Source organism: Frankliniella occidentalis, unplaced genomic scaffold, assembly GCF_000697945.3.
Source record: "Frankliniella occidentalis isolate FOCC.00 unplaced genomic scaffold, Focc_3.1 Scaffold107, whole genome shotgun sequence".
In the NCBI taxonomy this organism is placed as follows: domain Eukaryota; kingdom Metazoa; phylum Arthropoda; class Insecta; order Thysanoptera; family Thripidae; genus Frankliniella; species Frankliniella occidentalis.
Genome location: NW_026267236.1, coordinates 204,418 through 224,497, shown reverse-complemented (window position 1 = coordinate 224,497; position 20,080 = coordinate 204,418). Strand labels below are relative to the sequence as shown.

Here is a 20,080-nt window from a genome sequence, read left to right as displayed (position 1 = left end):
ATATTGAATGGATGCAAGTTTGTGATCAAAAACCAGTACATAAGTATAATTACCTAAAAGGTTTTTTTTTGTGATTCTTTTTAAAGTACTGTGCTTGGGGAGAACCAAAGACTGCAGTACACTTTTGTGCCGGAGTCATGCCAAGCACAGTATCTATTTGGTTTCTTTGTGAGAATTTGGTCTGCAGCATGCATTAAAACTCCTGTAAGTAAAATTTCAATGCCTCAAGTAATTCTCTACCAATTTTGATTTTTATGTTACCTTTAAACTAAGCATTTATTTGCTTGCCATTTTCCAAAATGGCTGTGAAATGTATATTATTGTTGGAAACGTTCCACCACATCAAAACTTTCCTTTCATACTTTGCTTTTATGCCCTGCACCCTACAATAATTTTAAGTGATTGCTGTAAAGGATAACTTGTGGGTACTGCTCAACTGGGATCCAAAGTGTCACTAATTGTGCTTAGGGCTGCCATGTCAGTAAGAAATAACTTGAGCCGAGGTATTTTTGAAACTCGTTGTAGCTTATAAAATCTCCTTGGTGCTACCTCAACCTGTGAACCCATTACGATTAGGGCAAGAGCATAAATGTTACATACTCCAAAACTAATTATTTTTGTAGATTGACTTAATTTTTAAGATAACTAGTGGCAGCCCTCACCTTTCGTCTTTTAAAGCAGGCGTCTTCTGTATCCTGCTGTCGGTGAGATTAGGAGCTGGACTCATAAGTGCACTGGTGTAGAATGCACATGGACTGATTTTTCCCCCCCTTATATAGAGGTGTGGTTAGGCTTTCTGTTAATTCAAAATAGCTTTATCAGAAATTGTGCTTTAATTTCATATCTTGTAATGTAATGGCTTCACCAATTTTGAACATGTAGGGCTTTCCTTTTGCAGTATTTTGATATTGATGCTACATAGGAATATAAAGAGATGTGACTTAAGATCTAGAGCATTGGGAACTCTTTTGTCAACTGCACCATAACTTTTGTGCTGTTCGCCCCATTGAGGTGCACGGCCTCTATAACAGTACCTCTTTTGGATGTGAAGGGGTGATGATGTCTCAGGTGTCTATGCCCTTTGTAAATAAAGTTTCTGCTACACACAACTCATCTCATTTTAATCATTTTTCATTTACCACATCTTTTTGTGATGTTGCCATAGTAACTGGGTGGACAAATTGTAAACTGGCGTGCAGTTTGATTCGCGTTCTGGACCCATTCTTAATACTACTGTAATCAAAGAAACCATTGCAATCTTCTGTGGGGAATGCATCTCACCTTAGAGAAAAATCAGTCATGCAGAGAGCTGTTGCATCATTTTTGTCTCACGGTAAGCACACCAAGCTCAGAGTCCCGTCTTCCAGTGCCCCTGCCAGACATGTGGATTAAATTGGATCGTGTGCAGTGCAGGCTCAGTTGGTGCTGTTCGCAGCAGTGGCGGTTGCGCTGGACCAGGATGTGCGGAAAGCGCCGCGCCACTGCGAGCCCCGTTCAGCCTTTTTGTCGGACCGCCTCCCAGGCTCTCCGGTCATCGTCGCCGCGGCGCCCAACGCCACAATCGTGCTCTTGTGTTCCTTCTGGTGAGCTGGCGAGCTGATGGTTTTACCATCCGAGATGCGAAGGATGACGGACGAGAGTGTGGCGTGGATGATGCAGCGGCGAGGAGGATGCGGCGGCGGACGACGCGATCGGCGCCGTGTGGCGCGTTGACGACCTGGTGAACGGTACCGGCCCGCGGCCTGTCCAGGTAGGGGCGCCACCACTTCGCGCAGCTTGCTGTGCCCAACGCCCCCGTAACCTGCTTCTGACGTTACCGCGGCTAGCTGGAGCAGAAGCGAGGCGGCCCGTTAGCGCGGCTGGCTCACCACGACGGACGTCGAGTGTTTCTGGGCGACCGTCATGAACTCGTGTTGCGGGGCGTCTCGGAGGAGGGTGTCGGCCTGTACTCCTGCAGCCACCTGCAGGGCGTGGACCGCGGGAGACCCTTCCAGTACCTCGTTGACCGTGAGTAGCTGGTGTCCTGTCCTGCCTGACAGGCTGCCTCTCAAAGCTTGACGGGGTGCTCTGGAGGTCACGAAATCGTGGGATTATGACAGTGGACCGCGGGGGCGTGCCGGCCGTGCGCGGCTCGCAGGCGGAATATCGGGCGTACAGGCGGACCACGCTGGAGCCCCTCAGCGCCTCCCTGAGGACCGCCGGCGTGCCCCTGGAGGCGGCGGTCGCCTGGGGGCCGTGGGGGCCGTGCGTGAACTGCTCGCGGGGCGGTGGGGGCGGCGACGGCTCCGGGAGTCGGGAGCGGCTCGCGGAGTGCCGCCTGCGCGTGCCGCCGGTACCGCCCCGGGGCCCCTCCGTGGACTTGGGGGCCGCTCTGCGCGTCATCATCGGGGACCCCCTGAGCGCCCTGCCCTGCCGCTCCGCGCTCCTGGCCGCGACCCTCGCGAGTAAGTATCCCAGTGGCTGGAGAGCAACCGGATCGACGTGGATTCAAGATATCTCTGCCCTGTCCAAGGACGCCGCCGACTTTATCGAGGTGGACACGGTTAGCTGTGATGGGCACTGCCCGCCGCCGCCGCGGAGGCGCCTGCCCTGGCGACCAGCGCCCCCCCGCCCCGTGCCGCGCTTCGACTACGAGCTGCAGGAGGGAGACGACCTCATCGTCCTGTGCCCCGGGTATGCGACCCACCAACGAACCCGGCTGTGACCGCCGTGGCCGCGCACTGACCAGGGCCACGGCCGCCACGGCCTGCAGCGCCACCATGGAGTCGGACGTGCACTGGGACCGGGACGGCATGGAGCTCGAGGACCCCGCGGGGCACGAGACGGCGCGCCTCGTCGCCACCACCACCAAGAAGCCGGGGTTCCTGCAGCGCTGGCGACAGCGACGGAAAAAGGTGAGAAGCGCTAGTTCATTATCTCGAGTTCACCTCGCCGATTTGGTGCGCTGACGTGACTCGCGCTCGACCTCCGACCCCGCCCTCCCGCAGCTGAAGGCCCTCGTGAGGCGCCGCGGCCGCCGGCTCGAGCCCTCGGCGCGCGTGGACTGGACGGGGGCGCTGCGGCTGGAAGCCGTCAGTGTCGACGAGAGCGGGCTGTACTCTTGCAGCCTGGTGGACGGCATCACGGCGCTCGCGGCGGACATCCGCGTGGTCCGCAGGAAATCCTTTACGATTTCAGGTCGGTGAAGAGTCAGTAGTAGTAGTACTGCCCGCAATGCAGTTGTGCGTGCGGGTTTCCTACTTCTCCGAGCAGAAAAAGAGATTCGTATGTCAGCGACGACGATGGGCCGACCCGGCCACGCGTCTACGTGCGGCACAGAATCTTCGGGATAGGGCGACGTCTTTGTCCAACTCTGGTCCCCTCAAATTTGCCACGCCTTGTGGGCACCACGACCCTTTCCTCACAGTGTAAACGGCAACGCGTTGGGTGGCGGGTAGCGCCTGCAATGCACTGGGTAGGCCGGCCCGCGGAGCAGCTGTGCGGAGCGGGCGGCCCGCCCCGTGAGCGGTGAGCGCCCTCGCCTCACCACACGGGCGCGCAAGAAGGAACGTCGCCTCGGACAGCGTTCACTGCAGGGGCACCCTGACGGTTTCTCTTTTAGACGTTTCTCGGCATGCATCATACCTACTCGGTGTCATCTTGCTGTGCCTGATGGTTTACTTAACGGTGATCGCCATCGCCTGCCGGCTGTACCCCCGGCGCCAACAAGGTTACCGCCCGCTTCAACTCTCCGCGGACGACGCTGATCGTGCTTCTGACCACGACGATACAGTATGTTTCTGTTTCGCCCTTCGTCAGTCTTGGCCGCGTAGTGGCCCCCCACAGAGACGATCGTTATGTCATGTGACAACTTGAATCACGCAGGCTGAGCGCGAGCGGCCGGTGCGGCTCTCTGCGCGTCGCGGCGACGGGCTGGCCACCACCACCCTCGTTCAGCGACGCCCGATCAGCGCGCCTTCGCTGGCGGCGAGCATCTGCTTCACGGACGAGCTTCGCACCTCGAGCACATCCAGCAGCCCGACGGACGGGGCCCGGGGCACCCCGGCGGCGTTGGGCTTTGTCGCGGGCAGCAGCTCGGAGCAGGATGGCGGCTCTCTGCGCCTGCGGTCCCTGCTCAGGCCAAGACCCGGGGCCGTGGAGTCGATCAGCAGCGCGCTGACCACGTCGTCCAACACAACCGCCACTGGTGACGAGCGGCTTTACGGGCACCCGCTGCTCGCCGCCAGTGTGTGCCTCGTGGAGGACAAGGCCATCTCTTCGGGGGAGCAGGAGCAGGGGGACAAGGCCGGGGAGCCCTCCCTTTCGCAGGCGGACTAGACTAGACTAGGCAATGACCTCACGGGCCGCAGATCTCGACACCGGGAGGCCGCGTGCGCGCCTGGCTACTACAACCTACAACTCCTGTAACCGGGCGTTCCTGCGAGTGCACTCCACTCCAGGTGTCGCTGAGGCTGACGCAGGTGGGTCGGCACACGTCAGGACACACGTAGGCACACCGCCGCGCTAATCGGGACGAGTCGAGTGCCCTGTGGGTAGCTTTGTGGATGGGGTCTACCAAATATATGCATACAACCTGTGCATGCGGAGGAGTATGTTGTGTGTTTTTTTTAAGGTAACTTAGGGGCATATTCGAATTTTTTTGTAGGTATACATTTCTTCGAGAAGTTTTCTCGACCCCTCCCAATATAGCCCCGACATCTGATAGCAGCGGATTAACAGTATCCTACTTGGCAACGGTCAAGTACATTCGGTACGCAATTCCACGAGAGTTCGTTTACTTCGCTGTGGGAGGTCGAAGAGGGCAAAAGGATTATCCTCAGTGATTTAGTCAACACCTTTTTTTTGTCTCTTCTCGTGACGCTTCCTATTCGCACGCGCCCAATGGGGGAAAAAATGAAGATAGCTCTCAGAAGTGCATCTCGAGAGTTACACAAACAGTATTGTGGACAGTGCAGAATGCCACACTCGAAACTTTTTACTGAAAAATTTGCCTAGTAACTACTAAAGTTTTGTGCTATTGTATATTATCAAGAAATACCTCACTATTACTAATCTCTTTTCTGGGACCACAATTATAATACAAGGAAAACGTTTGGTAATACAAGTAAAAAGTTTAGTAATAGCAAATAATTTCCTCTCGACACGACAAGCGGCAAATTTTCTAGTGAAAAGTTTAGAGTGTAGTTGGGTGGCTTGGAGAACTCGGTGGAGAATCACTGCGTCGTACACGGCTTTTAATCAGTATGCAATCAGCGTTTTTTTGAACACATCTTGGTCCTTATTCCTTTTTACTAATTGTTTATTTTGCTGATGGTTACTCACTTCCTGACTGTAATTTTTAAAACTGCATAGTTATACCATCACAACCCTACTTGCACCCCGCACACTGTTAAAACCTTACGAAGTAAAATGCCAAATCCTTCACAAATGCGAAGCATTTGCTTTGTAACTAGAAAGCATTGCTTAACAATTGCGTAGGAGTTCCCATTTTGCCGCATTCTGCTTTGTAAGTTAGTAACTGTGTACTGCACTGTTAAAACTTTTCAAAGTATTTTCTTTGAAAGCTAACAAAGAATCCGGTGTATTTGTATTAAGAAGCATCGCTTTGAATTACGAAGCAGACCAGTGTCTGTCTTACAAAGTAAAATGTTTCGTATAACAAATCAGTGCTTTGTAACTTCTGTAAGCTACGAAGCTGGTTCTTTGAAACATAGTGCTTCTGTTTTCTCTGTAGCGTGCAAAGAAAATCATGTGAATACAAATCAATGCTTTGCAGACTTTTTACGGTGTGCACTGCAATCACTGCAATGGTCCACAGCAGCACTGATTAAGTTTTTTGCGACTTAGTGTTTCCCTCTCCCCTCCGCAACAGGGCGCCGGGTGGGTCGTTGGGTCGTGGGTGTGGCTCGTGCCAGCTTGCCAGGAGTCCACCTCGAGTGAGATAACGCCGCCGTGCTGCCGCCCCTAGGAGCAGCCATCGAGTGGATATAAGGACCACGGAGACCCCCTTACCGACAGTCGGACAGGAGGGCCAGTGAGAACCACATACGTACCGCAACCAACAGCAACGCCACCGCCCACAAACATGCTCGCCGTCCTCGCCCTCGCCGCCCTGGTGGCGCTCTCCGGAGTGTCGGCCAGCCCCACGAGCAAGGTCGCGCCCTGGTGGAGCCACATGGCCGCGCCCAAGAGCATCCCGGTCACCGCCCTGGCCGTCCCGGTGGCCAACACCACGGTGGGTGACCGCCGCCACCAGCCCGGCGAGCTCGCGGCTACCGTACCTTACTTACGGAGATGTTTGTGATTCATCCGCAGCCTATGATCATCGCTCGGTACGGCTACCCGGCCGAGACGCACACGGTCCGCACGGCGGACGGCTACATCCTCGAGATGCACCGCATCCCCAACCCCGGCAAGCCCGCCATCTTCCTACAGCACGGCGTGCTGTCCTGCTCTGCGGACTGGGTGGTGCTCGGCCCCTCCAAGGCCCTCGGTGAGTCTGCTACCAACTCCCCCCATCCCCTCTCTTCCAATCACACACTCCGTTGTGGTAACATTTGGTATCGCCGTATCTTCTCCAGCCTTTTTGCTGTACAACGCCGGATATGATGTGTGGATGGGCAACTTCCGCGGCAACACCTACTCCCGGGCGCACGAGACAATGTCCCCCGGCGACAAGAAATTCTGGGACTTCTCGTAAGTAGTCGAGGCTAGAGACATTCGCTCTGCTCTGCTCTGCCGCGCGCAGGCCGGAGCGCCTGTCAAAGCTAGCGTAGGCAGCCCGCACAACACGCCTGCTTGGCGGTCCCGTTTCCCACTCGGACGTTTCCCGCAGGGGCTAAACGCGCACCGCTTCAGGGAGGCGGTCGGTCACTTCAGTTTTCTAGCAGCGTACACTGATTCCATTGGCGCCGGGTTTATCAGTAGCGGTGCATACAGGTGGCCGAATGTGGCGATCTCCCTGAAAACTTGTGATTAGGTGGATAGATTCGGCCTTGAATGCCAAATCCCCTGCCGACAGAAAGGACACTTCAACTCTTTTTGAGTTTGTCAATCCTGTGACAAGAGAGCACCTGATACCCGATAATGCAGATCATTCGAATAATTTTTATTAGAAACTCCCAACTTCTTGTATCTTAAATTCTTAGAATTAATATAGTGCTTAACAAAGCAACATGGATCGCGTTGCGCATCTGAGCTGATAGATAAGCAGTAGAGTGATTGGCAGGCCGGGTTAAGTGGGTATTTGGGCGTTTTTCTGCGGGTTGCGCACGCCCGCGCGCGGGAGCCAAACACTTCATGTTCAAGTGCTGCATCTAGATAACATTGTGAGGCGTGAAATCATCAGTCACAAACACGTAGAGACATCTACAATCTTTGTAATGGATTGTGACATTCCAAACAACAACAACAAAAAAACCATGAGAGAGGGCTGCTCTTGCTCATACAAAAGAAGAGAAGGCGGAAAGGGAATACCTGGCCTGGCAGGGTGGGCATGGAGTCATAAAAAAAAAGTCACTACTATTGTTTTCAAAGGTTCTATGATTTTTGAATTACAGGTGGCACGAAATGGGCATGCACGATATCCCCGCCATGATCGACGCAGTCCTAGAGAAGAGCGGGCAGAAGAGCCTGATCTATGTCGGCCATTCCCAGGGCACCACGGCCTTCTTCGTCATGTCCTCCATGCGCCCCGAGTACAATGACAAGGTCAAGGCGTTCATCGCCATGGCGCCGGTCGCCTTCTTGGGCAAGGTGGGATCGCTGCCCCTCAAGATCATCTCCAAGGGCGTGGACGAGCTCGAGGTGAGAATGGGTGGGTCCACTTCAGGGGCCGGGGGATGAGTTTCGGTTTGCTCCACGAGATCGTTGGGCTCATTTCGAACTTTCGCGCCGCAGTTCATCACCAAAGTGCTTGGCGTCGCCGAGTTCCTCCCCAGCACCTCCTTCATGAGTGCCATCACCACCCGGGCGTGCGCCGACGGCTCCTGGATCCAGAGTCTGTGCACCAACGTGCTGTTCCTCATCGCAGGTTTCGACCCCGAGGAGCTGGACACCGTGAGTAATCGCCGCACTGCGTCGGGACCGGATGAGTACTTCAGACAGTAACAGTCGGTAATTTGCTGCGATGTTTATCCCTCATCCGTAGGAGAAGCTTCCCGAAATCATGATCAACGTCCCCGCCGGCGCCTCCACTAAGCAGATGGTTCACTTCGGTCAACTGATCAATTGTAAGTTTTACACCATCGTAAAACCTCAACCCCTGCTCCTTTACTCTATGACGAAAATTAACCTGATTTTCTTGATTTTGAACAGCTGACAAATTCCGACAGTTCGACCACGGCATGCTCAACAACCTCTGGCAGTACGGTAGCATCCACCCTCCAGAATACCCGCTGGATAAAATCTCCACTCGAGTCTACCTGCACTATGCGGACAACGACCTTCTCGCCGTCCCTGCGGTAAGCTGAAATGAAGTCAACACCCCGTCCGAAACTTAGTGTCTTGATGTGATTGATGGCTTTTATCTCGATGCACCTTATTAACGATTTCGTCGCGATGATTTTGCAGGGTGTCGAGAGACTGAAGGCGGCGATCAAGAATGTGAGGCTAGTTAGAAGGGTACCACACAACACCTACAACCACTTGGACTTCCTGTACGGCAGGGACTCTGTGCCTCTGATCTACGACCAGGTCATGGACAGCATCCGCGAAGTTCTGGAGGAAGAGCAGTAAACTTCCCGAACCGTCGCGGCCGCTGTGGTGGTCACAATTATTCACCAAGTTGTAATCCGCATCCATATCATAACACTGATAACTCGGAAGCAAAGAATGTCACCTCGCTGATTGTTGCTGTGAGCATTTTCGCATCGCGAAAGCAAAGACACTGATAGGTTTAAGTAGTATTATGCCATGTGCCATTGTATATAATAAACTAAACGACGGCTGGCTTTGACGTCAAATCGTTTTCTTTTATGTTTGTGTACCTGACCATTGTAATATTTGTACATATGAAAACTCAAATAAAGATTGTTTTTATGAAATGCGCCCTTAATTTAATACTCTTACAACATCTGTCAAATACCGCCCCGGCGAAAGGAAAACCGACAGCAGGAAGTGGGGTGGAGAAGGGGGGAGGGAGGCTATCAGCAGCTACGAAACACAAAGGGCAGTTGCACTCTGCCACTCGGGCGCTGGCCGGGCAAGCGCTGGGCGACGCGGACAGGCCGGGTCTAACGTCCAGGATGGCGCTGAGGGCGCTCTTGACGCTGGTCGTCCTGACCTGTGCCCTGGCCGCCGACGTGGACGACGAGAACACCTGGTGGCAGTTGAAGGCCATGGACACCGGGGAGCTGCTGTCCAAGATCATCAGCGAGGAGGCGACGGGGCAACCCGAGCTCTCCGCGACACAGCCCTCGGTGGCCGCGCAGCCGCTGGACATCGCTCCCAAGAAGGCCCCCGTCGTCGGGACGGTAATCAGGACGTAGCACTGGACTGTGTACCCGGCCCGTCTCGTGGCGCGGAGCGGCTCGCCCGACGGGCGGTACCGTGTCAAAATGCGTGCCCACGGGGGAGGCGCCCAGCGCGCCGGCTAACCTCAACGTGTGGTGCTCCAGGTCAACCTGGCCGCCGCCAACAACTACACGGCCGAATCCCACACGGTGCGGACGTCGGACGGCTACCTGCTCACCTTGTTCAGGCTGGCCAACCCGGGCCGGCCGGTCGTGCTGCTGGCCCACGGCCTGCTGTCCTCCTCGGCAGAGTTCCTCGTCCTGGGCAGGGGCCGAGCTCTGGGTGCGCCCTCTGAACCCCCGCCTCCCTGGCTGCCGCCCGCGCTAGTCAAACCTAACGGAGGGTGCGCCCGCAGCTTTCCTGCTCCAGGAGGCAGGCTTCGACGTCTGGCTGTTTAACGCTCGCGGCACCACGCCCTCCAGGCGGCACGAGACCATCAGGCCGTACAGGGCCAAGTTCTGGGACTTCAGCTTCCACGAAATCGGCGTTTTGGACATGCCTGCCTCGATCGACTTCGTGCTTAACAAGACCGGCCACACGCAGGTTGGGTGTCCAGGTGTAAACATAGATGTGAGGTCGTCGAGCTGTCCGCTGTAACGTTTGTGTCGTGACCACAGCTGCACTACGTGGGCTTCGGCCAGGGCAGCACAGTGCTCCTCGTCATGGGTAGCGAGCGCCCGGAGTACATGGAGAAAGTGAAGACGTTCGTGGGGCTGGCCCCCGTGGCCTTCACCAGGGACATCCGCTCCTTTCCGCTCAGGTTCCTGGCCGTCGCCCCCAGCAAGCTGTATGTAAGTGCCCATGTCGCTCTGCGCCCTGCGCGGATAGCGTGTATGAAACGAAGACTTGCTGATAATATGCCCTTGTTGCAGTTTGTGCTCAAGCTCGTTGGCATCAACGAATTCCTGCCGAGCTCCAAACTGATATCTTTCCTAGGCGACATGCTCTGTTACGACGGGAAAGCAGGCCAGGCCCTCTGCACCAATATGCTATTCCTGCTCGCGGGCACCGACACGGACCAGATGAACACGGTACGCCTCTCTCTCTTCGACAATTTGGTCGCGCATCTCCTTCGCGTTCGTTATTGTCTGTCTGTTCTGCAGACGGTGCTGCCCGATCTGTTCGCCAACGTTCCGGCGGGAGCTTCCACCAAGCAGCTCCTGCACTTCGGACAACAGGTCATGCACCGCCACCTTGTCTTCAGGCAGTTCGACTACGGCCGCTGGGGGAACCTGAAGAAATACAAGACATCCAAGCCACCCGATTACGACCTAGCCAAAGTCACCGCACCCACTTACCTCTACCACGCGGAAAATGACATCCTCTGCGTCCAGTCGGTACTCTCGCCAAACCTTTGCAAACAAAATAGTCGCTATGACTTTAGCACGAAAAAATAATTGCATTTCTTTTGTTTTTGTTTTTGTAGAACATAGACGAGCTGACACACAAACTGGGCAACATCCAGAAAAATGGCGTTCGCAAGGTAGCGAACGCCAGGTTCAGCCACTTGGATTACGTCATCGGCAAGAACGCCAAGGAGCTGGTGTACGACGACCTGATCGATGTGCTCCACAAGCACGACGGTCACGCAGGCAGCACCACGGCGGCCGGAACTACTGCCAGCAGCAGCACCACCACCACGTCCACGACTCCTCACGAACACGACACCAGTGCCATCACGACGCCCGAGCCCGCAGCTAACGCCTCGCCGACAATCGCGGCTGCCAGCACGACGTAGGTGGACGATAGGTTGCCCACCCGCAGGCGCTCCCGGCGATGCGAACACACGCATCGCCAAAGCATCTTATCGCTTCATGTGTTATCTTTTTCAATCGGCCCCCATAACCTCTAAGTCAAGTAACGTCTCTGTCCTTCCTGTTTTGCGGCGAAGAGAGAAGCAGGTCTCGGTCCCTGTCCCGACAGAAGCGTAGTGGTGGCCCCGAGGAGCGGCGTCGAGCGAGAGGCCCTTCTGCGAGCGAGAGCGAACGCCATCGGCACGCCGTCCCAGGGGAGTCGACATGGAGTTGGTCCTCGGGTCCTCAACTCGGTCGCTTTAAAATGAGACTTCAATGTGGACGCTAGTTTTGCTTCTTGCAAGTATTCTCTCTTTATCCTGCACGTTCCCTGGAAGACGATGCACCGCGATGCGCCCTTCAGCCTTCTGCCGACAACCAGACGGAGGTGGGGCGGGGCGGCGTGAGGCGTGCCGGGCCGACCGCGCGCCGGCGCCCCCACGCCCGCCCACCCGCATGCAGCCGCCCCGCCCCGCCTCGCCAATCTACCTACACTTTCATTCAATTTCCGGACCAGCCCAGTCGACGCCGTCGCAAATCTCGCACGACGAACCAGAAATTCGCACTCACTCAACATATGCTACCCGGTCGACTGCTCGCTTTTCTGTCTTGTATACAGTGAGAACAGGGTGCCGCTCTCCCTCGGGGGGATAGACCTCCCCACCACCCTCCCTGCAAAACTTCCAAAATACCCCTGGAAGTCGAGTCAGCATTTTGGCGGTGCTGTGAGGACCTTTCGGACGCCTCCGCCAGAAATGTTTTACGGCGATGTCCGCCCCATAACTCTTATGACACCCGGGGCGACGATGAGCACGGTCACGTGGGCGCGCGGCCGCGCCGGCTCCGGTGCTTCGGGCGAACCTTGGCCCAGTGGATAAGGGCTCTATAGGCTCGGCGGCTACCTTCACCGGGGTCGCGTGACGCGTGTCTACGCTGGGCCTGTAGGCCGGGGGAGGGGCTGGAGGGGAGGGGCCGGGGGGCGGCAGTCTCCGCGGGCGAGGGACCGCCCCGGCCGGCCTTCCCTTTTGGCGTATAAAACGTACCGAGCAGCAAAACAGAGCATCAGTTCATCCCGGTCCGCTGCATCCCGCAGTTCGAACCGCAGTCCCAAGCATGTCGTCGGCGAAGTGCATCGCGGTGCTCGGCGCCGTGCTCGTGGCGTGCGCCCTGGCCAGCGCCAGGAAGCTGGCCCACGACAAGACGGCGCCCGTACCCCAGGTGAGTGTCCGATCCCCGTTTGACAGTGGCGGAGTGAGTCCCGCCTCCTGCACCTTACAACCTTACATGCAACACACTCTCAGGCCTGGCAGTACGACCTCTCCGCCGAGACGGTGGGTGAGGCCCCCGAGATGGCGTCCCCCGCCAACGGCACCTCCCTGCTGTCGGAGCACGAACGGCAGACCTTCCTGGAGTGGATCCTGGGGCTCACCGGCGGCGGCACCACCACCCAGGAGCCCGACCGCGAGCCCGTCGTCCCCACCAAGTGCGCTGCTTGCAGTGAGTAGCTCGCCCCCCCTCCCCTCCCCGCCCCGCCCATCCCCATCGGCGCCTGCTGACCAGCACCCTCTTCCCCCTAGCGTGCGGCCTTACCAACAAGAGGACGCGCATCGTGGGCGGCCAGCCCGTGCAGGTCAACCAGTACATGTGGATGGCGCTCCTCATGTACGACGGCCGTTTCTACTGCGGCGGCACCCTCATCAGCTCCAAGTACATCCTCACCGCGTCGCACTGCGTGGATGGGTGAGCTAAGCCTGCCGGCTGGATGCTGATGCTGGACCCCTTTGCCGTTGTGTGCTCATGAACGTCCCCCTTCCTCTGGCAGCTTCCAGCGCCCCAAGATCTCCGTCCGCCTGCTCGAGCACGACCGCAGCTCCTCCAGCGAGACCAGCACCGTGGACCGCAAGGTCGCGCGCGTCATCAAGCACCCCGGCTACTCGGACTCCACGTTCAACAACGACATCGCGCTGCTCCGTCTGGACCGCGCGCTCGAGTTCGACGAGACACTGCGGCCCGCGTGCCTGCCGCCCATGGGCAAGTCCTTCACCGGCCTCGACGGCGTGGTGACGGGCTGGGGCGTGAGCATGCCCGGCGGCAACACCAACCAGATCCTGCACGAGGTCACCGTGCCCATCATGAGCAACAAGGAGTGCCGCAAGTCCAACTACGGCGCCAAGAGGATCAGCGACAACATGCTGTGCGCCGGGTACCCGGAGGGTAAGAAGGACTCCTGCCAGGTGAGTGCTCAGCGCGTCCGACTGCAAGCGACCGATTCTCTCTCTCCCCTTCCCTTCCCCCCTCTTTTTGCTAACTGGCCGTCTCGTCCGTCCGCAGGGCGACAGCGGCGGCCCGCTGCACTACGTCAACGGCACCTTCCATCACGTCGTTGGTAAGTCCTTCCTACCCCCAGATACCAGGTGGCCCACTGCCCTGCTTACGCGAGCGGGTGGGTGGTTTGCTGGTTTGCCTACCCGCTCGGGCCGTAAGACGTCATGGTCGGTCAAGTGCGATAGGCAAACCCAGCCGCCTCGCATGCTGTGTCTGGTTGGTACTCCCGCCGCCCGCCGCCTCCCTTCTCACGCTGCTCTGCCACAGGTGTCGTGTCCTGGGGCGAGGGTTGCGCCAGGCCCAAGTACCCCGGCGTGTACGCGCGCGTCAACCGCTACCTCACGTGGATCAAGAGGAACACCAAAGACTCGTGCTTCTGCGACCAGCAGGGCAACGGCTTCACCCACTTCCCTGCGGTGGAAGCGACCACGGCCGCGAGCCCGGCCGCGAGCATGGCCGCGGGCATGGCCGCGAGCACGGCCGCCTCCGAGGGCGCCAGTGCCGCCACCACCGTAGCCTCCGCGGTCTCCACGGCCCAGGCAGCCGGTGCGTCACGAGTCAACGACGAGTAACCTGGTCCACCTGGTCACGTGACTGCGCCGCTACACCCGCTTAGTTTCCACTTGCAGTCGGAACCACGTGACTCATTATGACTGAGTGATTTAGCCATAAGACTGTGACGTGACATAATTGTTGTTGAAGACTGAGCAGAGTAACGGAGGAAGTGCAAATTCGTATTTTCTCCTGTTTGGTTCACAACAAACGCTCTCCTTGATGAAATATCTCATTGTTATTACTGTTTAATCTGTTATGTTTGAAATAAATATTTATTTTTTGCCCTTAGTACATTCTGTACTTAGAAGTGAACCCCCTCCCATTCATAAATGCATTTGGTGTTAATTAAAAGTAATTGAGAAAGGGGCAAGCGGCGGGCCAACGCCAATTGGTTGACTGATAGCTACGGGCGATTATTGATAAGCCCATAATAATTGGCGCCTCAGGCAGCGCTCTGCGCCGCGCCGCTCCGCCCCACCTCCGCGCAGCACGCGACTGGCCAACCGCGCGCACCTGTCCTCCAGGGGGAGGACCAGGGGCGCCTCGGGCGCCTCGGGCCGTGCGCGTGCGGACCGGCGGACGGGACCGGAGCTCGCGCTCAGCTCGCCATGGCAGGGCCGTGCGAGTACGTGCTCACCTTCAAGCCCCTATGGCGGGTGCTCTCGCTGTACGCTGCCTGGCCGCAGAGGGTCACCAAGGGCGGTGAGTCGGTCGGTCGTTCCCAACGTACCGGGTGATTCAGAGAAGATCAGAAGATGCAGGTGCGGGGGTGCGGGCAGGTTTGCCTACCCGCTCTGCCCGTAAGGCGCCATAACCCCTTGGGTAGGCAAGTCCACCCCGCCCGCACCTGCGTCTTCCCTGAATCACCCGGTACTCGCGCGCTGGTCGCGGTGATGGACTGTCTCATCTCACCTCCGCCGGCCCAGGCCGCCTGGTGCGCTCTGGCTGCTCGCTGCGCAGCGTCTTCACCGGCCTCGGGGTGTGCCTCTCCTGCTGGCGCTCTTGGGAGGCGCTCGTCTTCCACCTGAACTTCCACTTCCAAATCAGGGACGTGCCCACGCGCCTGCTCAACCTGCAGTACGCCGTGTACATCATCTCGCTCGGCATCCAGATCGGCTTCATCCGGGAGCTGCCGGGCAACGCCGCGTACGCCGCGCGCTGGCACGACTTCCAGGTGCGTCCTGTCCTCCCCAGCGCAGGCCACCAAACCGCTCAAGGGGAGATAGTCTTGTAATCAGGTTTCTTCGAATGAACTTTTACCTGAAACCGCTCCTCCATAGTCAAGTCAGATTCGTCTTTTCTTCCTCTCCAGCCGGAGCTGGAGCGCGTGTGCGGTAGGCGCATGCGCAACGACAGCCTGCGCAAGCGCGTCAAGTACACGGCCATGGCGCTGTGCTTCGGCTGGCCGCTGGCCATCGTGGTGCTGGTCACGCTGTCGAGCAAGTACAGCCCCATCACTTTCGGCGAGATCCTGTTCCAGGCCTACGTGACCACCGTGTTCACGCTCGCCTCCACCAGCTGGCGCATGCACTGCGCCTTCCTGCGCAACGCCTGCAGCATGCTGGGCGACGCCCTGGACGAGGTTCGACCGTGTAGATGTTTTTCTTCTGAGACACCGGGCAGAACTGCGCGACTAACACAGGGGGCGGGGGGTTAGGCGCTGCTGCGCGAGGACCTGGACAGGAAGGAGGTGATGCGGCTGGAGCGGACCTGGCTCAAGCTGTACTACATGGTGAACGCGGGCCTGCGCAGCATCACAACGACCACGTTCCTCGACATCGTGATCCTCGTCCTCAACTACACGATCGTCAGCTTCAACGTGCTGTACGTCATCTTCAACGGCTTCACCATCCTGGGCGTGTTTCTGATCTTTGCGGGCCTCCTCGGCCTCGTCACGCTCACCAGGATCTGCGACCAGGCACATCGCATCAACGAGGAGGTGCGGGTGATGGGGACGGCGACGTGCGCCCGGGCGGGGGGCGGGAGATCTTCCACCCGCACCCGTGTATCATAGGACTCTGTTTACCCTTCCAGCTCGGCGGCAGGCCGCGGCAGGCCCTGGCCACGATTCGGACCTACGGCCGCCACCGGGACACCGTCGGAGAGGTACGAATTGTACGTTGGGATGAAAGGTGGGAAAGTAGTGGGACGGGGGGGGGGGGATTACGGGTGGCTCACAACGAACGTTACCGGAAACGACGATAACGAGGCGAGGTGATGGGTATGTCTTTCGGCTGTGCGCCCACAAGCAGAATAGCCTTTTGATGGGCGCGGTTGCTGACCGCCCGGGCAACGCCAATGAAAGCGCCTGCAATGCGGTGGGTAGGCCAGCCCGCCGAGCAGCTGTGTGGAGCCGGCGGCCCACCCTGATCGGCCGGATCGAGTGCCTTAGAGCTGGCGCTCGGGTCGCCTGCGTACAATGTAGTATATAGAAAAAAATCTTTTGAATCACCCGATAGGTGATTCAAACACCCGGGCAGCTCTGACGTCCGTTACTCATTGCAGCTGGATATGTTTCGACTCATCCTCCGGACACATCCGGCAAGAGTCGTTCTGCTGGGCTTCCTACCGATCAACAGGGCTGTTTTAGGAACGGTGAGGTGTGACATTATCTGAATTTTGGCAATTTCATATGTATTTTAACCGATCTCTTTTTTCCCCGCAGCTCTTGGTGACGATGACTACGTATCTCATCGTCCTAATCCAGTTAGCAGTCGATGCATAAACAAATATGAACAGACAATAGGTAATTCAGATAGAAATTATTGGTAGAAAATTATCACAATTTACTTGTAAACAGAGAACAAATTACAGATCAATAAAAACAAATAGTGTCGTATTTTGTTTCGGACTTTGGTATTCAAGAAAAAAACAAGAAACATAAATTAGGCGATGTAAGTTCGAAAACCTTTGGACGTCATTACGACGCAAATGAAAAAAACATTTTAAATCATAGTTTGGATCGATCGTGTGTGATTGCGCGGGGACGCTCACAGCTTGGGCAGACCAGCCACCACGGACCCCTCGATGCCGCACTCGTCGCTTCCTCTCTTGATCTTGAAGAAGCCGTTGTTACCCCAGTCCGTGTTCCAGGAGTTGGCGATGAGCCAGTAGGGGGTGCCGTTCTCCACGCCCCAACCCAGCATGCGCACGGCGTGGCCGCCGAGCACCGAGCCGCTCACGTGCTGGTACACACCTGCAATACACGTCGACAGACGACATCGAGAAATTAAACAACTACCAATACTCCGGAAGCTCAGAGTAGTTTACTCCGCCAGATCGCTGTGCATTCCCGACAGATTTTGAAGTTATACGAAGGTAACTCGCACTGCGTCCTCATGCGCGGTACAATATATGAATACAATGTCCGGCTGGATTTTCCAACCACCTGGTATTTTCTACTTTAGTTACATCGCCATTACCAAGCACAAGTTGCTCAGACAGTTCCGAGCACTCAAGTGCGCACCGCCAGAAGGTAGGCAGGCAATCAGACACCGGCGCCTAGCGGTACAGAGCGAATCGGGCGCGCCGCAGGCGCTTGAGCCGGGCACTCACCTGACTTGTAGTGGAGGAGGTCCTCGTAGACGGTAAGGGCCACCTCGACGGGTCCGTTGGTCATGATCTCGGTCTGGATGGCCTGAGGGTCGGACTTGATGGAGTAGGACTTTCTGCCGTAGTGGCGGTCCTTCTTGTAGGGCACGCTGTAGCCCTCGCGGCATTTCTGCTCGCACTTGGGGGTGCTGCCACCCTCCTTGCAGGCGGGCCTGTCTCCAGACACGTGGTGTTCGCAGGGGGCGATCTTGTAGTCGATGCAGCCCTGAAGACAAACACGGTGTGAAACGGGGCCCCAGCCGAGAGTAGGGTTCACTCCTCAAGCGCGTAGGCTGCGGAGTTGTGGGGTAGTGCCCCCCCTTTTTCCACGCCGCTTTTGTGTGTAAAAACACCCTTGAACTGATGTTCACGCGAACCGTACACTTAGCGATTGCCAGCCACACTCTGGCGTGGCACCTCTACACTCACCTGGGAGGCGTTGTAGTTGCCCCCAGAGACAAGGCCGAAGTGCTTCCAGTACTTCCAGGCCATGCCGGGGAAGCCGCCGTTGCAACCGAAGCCGCAGATGTGGCAGCAGGAGACCAGGTCCTCGGCGGAGTAGTGGATGTTGAGCTGGCCCTTGGAGGCGATGCATGTGCGGTCAGACATCGCTTCGACGGCACCGAAAGCCTAGTAGAGAAACCCAGGACGCCCATTTTCGAAATGTGATCGTTTAATCAAGCCATCAAGCCAAGCTCGACGAACGCCCCTTCGTGGCGTCATCGACCTCGTCGTCGACTCACCCAACAGGAGCCACAGGAGCCCTGGTCGCGGATCTCGCCGATGGTGGGGCAGTTGGGCCACTGTGTGCGGGAGTCGAAGTTCTCGGGGACCTCCACGGCGGCGTCGCCGACCAGGCCCTCGGGCTGCTCGAGCTCGGGCAGGCGGTAGCGCTTGGCGTCGGGGTGCACGCCCATCAGCCCGCGGATGTAGTTCATGGACACGTCGCGGGCAAAGTTGCGCCCGGCCTGCGAGAGAGAAATGTGTTCGTAGAGCGGGAATTGAACAGAGCTTTGAAAGGGCAGTTGGGAGTAAGCACCCACCGTCCAGGTAGACTTCAGCGAGTTGATGTGGTTGATGGCCTCATCGGAGAGCGGGTGGTGATTCTGCTGCTCGTGGTGGGCAGCGGCGAGCCCCAGCAGGGCCGCCAGCACGAGGGCCGTCAGTCTCATTCTGTGAAGAAAAGGAGAGCGAGGTTTAACGGGTCGCACATCGACGACACCGACATCCTTCTTAACATCTCGTTGATGATGATATAAATGCATTAGAAAGGGGATGGATAAGAGGGTAAAATGGCCGATCTGACCGTTGACGAGATAAGAGACACTGACCACTGACCAACGTAGGCAGGACAATTTGCTTGTTGCCAGGCTGACAGCGTTCTGCGTTGAATGACTCGCCCCCCCCCCTTTCCCCTTCTCCCGGTTCCTCTCTCTTTCCCCGTGCACGTCATTATAGTCACTCAAAAATTCATCATCCGTCAAGTCGTGTGTTCGCGACTATACGTTTGTGGTGGGTCCCAAAAAGCCCTGCGTCCATTGGTCCGCGGGAGCCAGACCGCCAAGGGCCGCGGCCAATCCGAGAGCGCGTCGGCTGTTTGTTGACGCGCGAGATGCTTATCGTCGAGACGACCCCGCGGCTGCACGGGTCAGTGTCTTCTCTCGACCGAGAGATATCGCACACAGAGTGGAAAAGTGCCCCCTTCTTTGACTTCCTCCATTTTCTCATACTACTGCGTCGTCGCGACTGGACGAGTAGGCGTGTTGCTATTTACCTACTCTGACACTACTTGCAATCTCTCTGTACTGATGTAAAGTTGGATGAAAAATCACTTGAATATACAATATAAAAAATCCTTCCCGGGAACTTGATTCGGATACTAAAAAGGCCTTGCAATCTATTTTTTCATTTTAAAAAATATGATGAACTTTTCCATCGCGTTTTATGCTCAAAGTGTACGAATCCTCTATCCTCTTCTTAAAATAATGATACTGGATGAGAGAGGATTTGGGCTATGATTTTGTGGCTACTTACATGACAGAAATTGACACGCAATAATCTCATTTTCGAGTACACTAACAGCTGAAACTTACTTGTCAGTCGTTGCCGATGTACACCAGTGCACAGCACAGCCTCGGCCTCGACACTGTCTGCCGACCACCGGGAAGCTGGCTGTCTGTCCGGCCGCGCCCGTCCCGCTTTGGTCAACACTACTGTACGAGGTGACCGCGGTGGGGGCAGCGCAAACTCGCACACGGGCGAGAGAGAGGGAGAGACACAGAGAGACAGAGATTGGGGGGGGG

The 20,080-nt window shown here is 56.9% G+C and overlaps 6 protein-coding genes across 7 annotated transcripts; 5 read left to right on the top strand and 1 right to left on the bottom strand.

Moving 5' to 3' along the window:
* Positions 1 to 6: 6 nt before the first annotated feature.
* Positions 7 to 4,325, top strand: LOC113203234 (uncharacterized). The gene is made up of 4 exons (XM_052269995.1): positions 7 to 2,894; positions 2,988 to 3,177; positions 3,602 to 3,771; positions 3,865 to 4,325. The coding sequence occupies exons 1-4, from the start codon at positions 2,553 to 2,555 to the stop codon at positions 4,315 to 4,317; spliced, it is 1,155 nt and encodes a 384-aa protein (XP_052125955.1). The 5' UTR covers positions 7 to 2,552; the 3' UTR covers positions 4,318 to 4,325.
* Positions 4,326 to 5,998: 1,673 nt separating this feature from the next.
* On the top strand, positions 5,999 to 9,044 carry LOC113203154 (lipase 3). Its single transcript, XM_026417687.2, has 8 exons — positions 5,999 to 6,235; positions 6,316 to 6,493; positions 6,582 to 6,696; positions 7,560 to 7,806; positions 7,900 to 8,058; positions 8,150 to 8,231; positions 8,317 to 8,462; positions 8,572 to 9,044. Exons 1-8 carry the CDS (start codon positions 6,086 to 6,088, stop codon positions 8,734 to 8,736), a joined length of 1,242 nt encoding a protein of 413 aa, XP_026273472.1. The 5' UTR covers positions 5,999 to 6,085; the 3' UTR covers positions 8,737 to 9,044.
* Positions 9,045 to 9,281: 237 nt separating this feature from the next.
* Positions 9,282 to 11,594, top strand: LOC113203153 (lipase 3-like; the record flags this gene model as incomplete). The annotated part of the gene is given in 8 exon segments (XM_026417685.2): positions 9,282 to 9,473; positions 9,618 to 9,795; positions 9,869 to 10,056; positions 10,131 to 10,304; positions 10,386 to 10,544; positions 10,617 to 10,850; positions 10,940 to 11,247; positions 11,405 to 11,594. Coding segments are annotated over 8 exon segments (1,473 nt in total), but the record flags the coding sequence as incomplete, so codon positions are not given.
* Positions 11,595 to 11,747: 153 nt separating this feature from the next.
* On the top strand, positions 11,748 to 14,477 carry LOC113203155 (trypsin-1-like). The gene is made up of 6 exons (XM_026417688.2): positions 11,748 to 12,524; positions 12,608 to 12,803; positions 12,884 to 13,046; positions 13,129 to 13,540; positions 13,638 to 13,692; positions 13,899 to 14,477. The coding sequence occupies exons 1-6, from the start codon at positions 12,420 to 12,422 to the stop codon at positions 14,201 to 14,203; spliced, it is 1,236 nt and encodes a 411-aa protein (XP_026273473.2). The 5' UTR covers positions 11,748 to 12,419; the 3' UTR covers positions 14,204 to 14,477.
* A 247-nt stretch (positions 14,478 to 14,724) lies between these two features.
* LOC113203233 (gustatory and odorant receptor 24-like) lies at positions 14,725 to 17,000 on the top strand. Of its 2 annotated transcripts, none has more exons than XM_052269996.1 (7): positions 14,725 to 14,888; positions 15,113 to 15,360; positions 15,667 to 15,768; positions 15,844 to 16,125; positions 16,221 to 16,292; positions 16,692 to 16,781; positions 16,852 to 17,000. In XM_052269996.1, exons 1-7 carry the CDS (start codon positions 14,795 to 14,797, stop codon positions 16,909 to 16,911), a joined length of 948 nt encoding a protein of 315 aa, XP_052125956.1. In that variant the 5' UTR covers positions 14,725 to 14,794; the 3' UTR covers positions 16,912 to 17,000. The 2 variants fall into 2 exon arrangements, with proteins under 2 accessions (XP_052125956.1, XP_026273598.2); XM_026417813.2 differs by having other exon boundaries at positions 15,499 to 15,768.
* LOC127749921 (cathepsin B-like) lies at positions 16,949 to 20,027 on the bottom strand. The gene is made up of 6 exons (XM_052269997.1): positions 19,871 to 20,027; positions 18,821 to 18,950; positions 18,521 to 18,745; positions 18,207 to 18,407; positions 17,742 to 18,003; positions 16,949 to 17,382 (listed from the first exon to the last, which is right to left on the bottom strand). The coding sequence occupies exons 2-6, from the start codon at positions 18,947 to 18,949 to the stop codon at positions 17,177 to 17,179; spliced, it is 1,023 nt and encodes a 340-aa protein (XP_052125957.1). The 5' UTR covers position 18,950; positions 19,871 to 20,027; the 3' UTR covers positions 16,949 to 17,176.
* Positions 20,028 to 20,080: the final 53 nt, after the last annotated feature.

Bases quoted from the DNA above. Each gene is read 5' to 3' on its own strand.
- LOC113203234 (XM_052269995.1), top strand. From the start codon at position 2,553: ATGGGCACTGCCCGCCGCCGCCGCGGAGGCGCCTGCCCTGGCGACCAG. The intron at 2,895-2,987 runs GTGAGAAGCGCT...GCCCTCCCGCAG, and splicing joins GGCGACAGCGACGGAAAAAG to CTGAAGGCCCTCGTGAGGCG. The intron at 3,772-3,864 runs GTATGTTTCTGT...TGAATCACGCAG, and splicing joins CTTCTGACCACGACGATACA to GCTGAGCGCGAGCGGCCGGT.
- LOC113203155 (XM_026417688.2), top strand. From the start codon at position 12,420: ATGTCGTCGGCGAAGTGCATCGCGGTGCTCGGCGCCGTGCTCGTGGCG. The intron at 12,804-12,883 runs GTGAGTAGCTCG...TCTTCCCCCTAG, and splicing joins CACCAAGTGCGCTGCTTGCA to CGTGCGGCCTTACCAACAAG. The intron at 13,047-13,128 runs GTGAGCTAAGCC...TTCCTCTGGCAG, and splicing joins GCGTCGCACTGCGTGGATGG to CTTCCAGCGCCCCAAGATCT.
- LOC127749921 (XM_052269997.1), bottom strand. From the start codon at position 18,949: ATGAGACTGACGGCCCTCGTGCTGGCGGCCCTGCTGGGGCTCGCCGCT. The intron at 18,408-18,520 runs GTGAGTCGACGA...TTTCTCTACTAG, and splicing joins GCTCCTGTGGCTCCTGTTGG to GCTTTCGGTGCCGTCGAAGC. The intron at 17,383-17,741 runs GTGAGTGCCCGG...CGTGTATTGCAG, and splicing joins CCTCCTCCACTACAAGTCAG to GTGTGTACCAGCACGTGAGC.
- LOC113203154 (XM_026417687.2), top strand. From the start codon at position 6,086: ATGCTCGCCGTCCTCGCCCTCGCCGCCCTGGTGGCGCTCTCCGGAGTG. The intron at 8,059-8,149 runs GTGAGTAATCGC...CCTCATCCGTAG, and splicing joins ACCCCGAGGAGCTGGACACC to GAGAAGCTTCCCGAAATCAT. The intron at 8,463-8,571 runs GTAAGCTGAAAT...ATGATTTTGCAG, and splicing joins ACCTTCTCGCCGTCCCTGCG to GGTGTCGAGAGACTGAAGGC.
- LOC113203233 (XM_026417813.2), top strand. From the start codon at position 14,795: ATGGCAGGGCCGTGCGAGTACGTGCTCACCTTCAAGCCCCTATGGCGG. The intron at 14,889-15,112 runs GTGAGTCGGTCG...CCGCCGGCCCAG, and splicing joins GCAGAGGGTCACCAAGGGCG to GCCGCCTGGTGCGCTCTGGC. The intron at 15,769-15,843 runs GTTCGACCGTGT...GCGGGGGGTTAG, and splicing joins TGGGCGACGCCCTGGACGAG to GCGCTGCTGCGCGAGGACCT.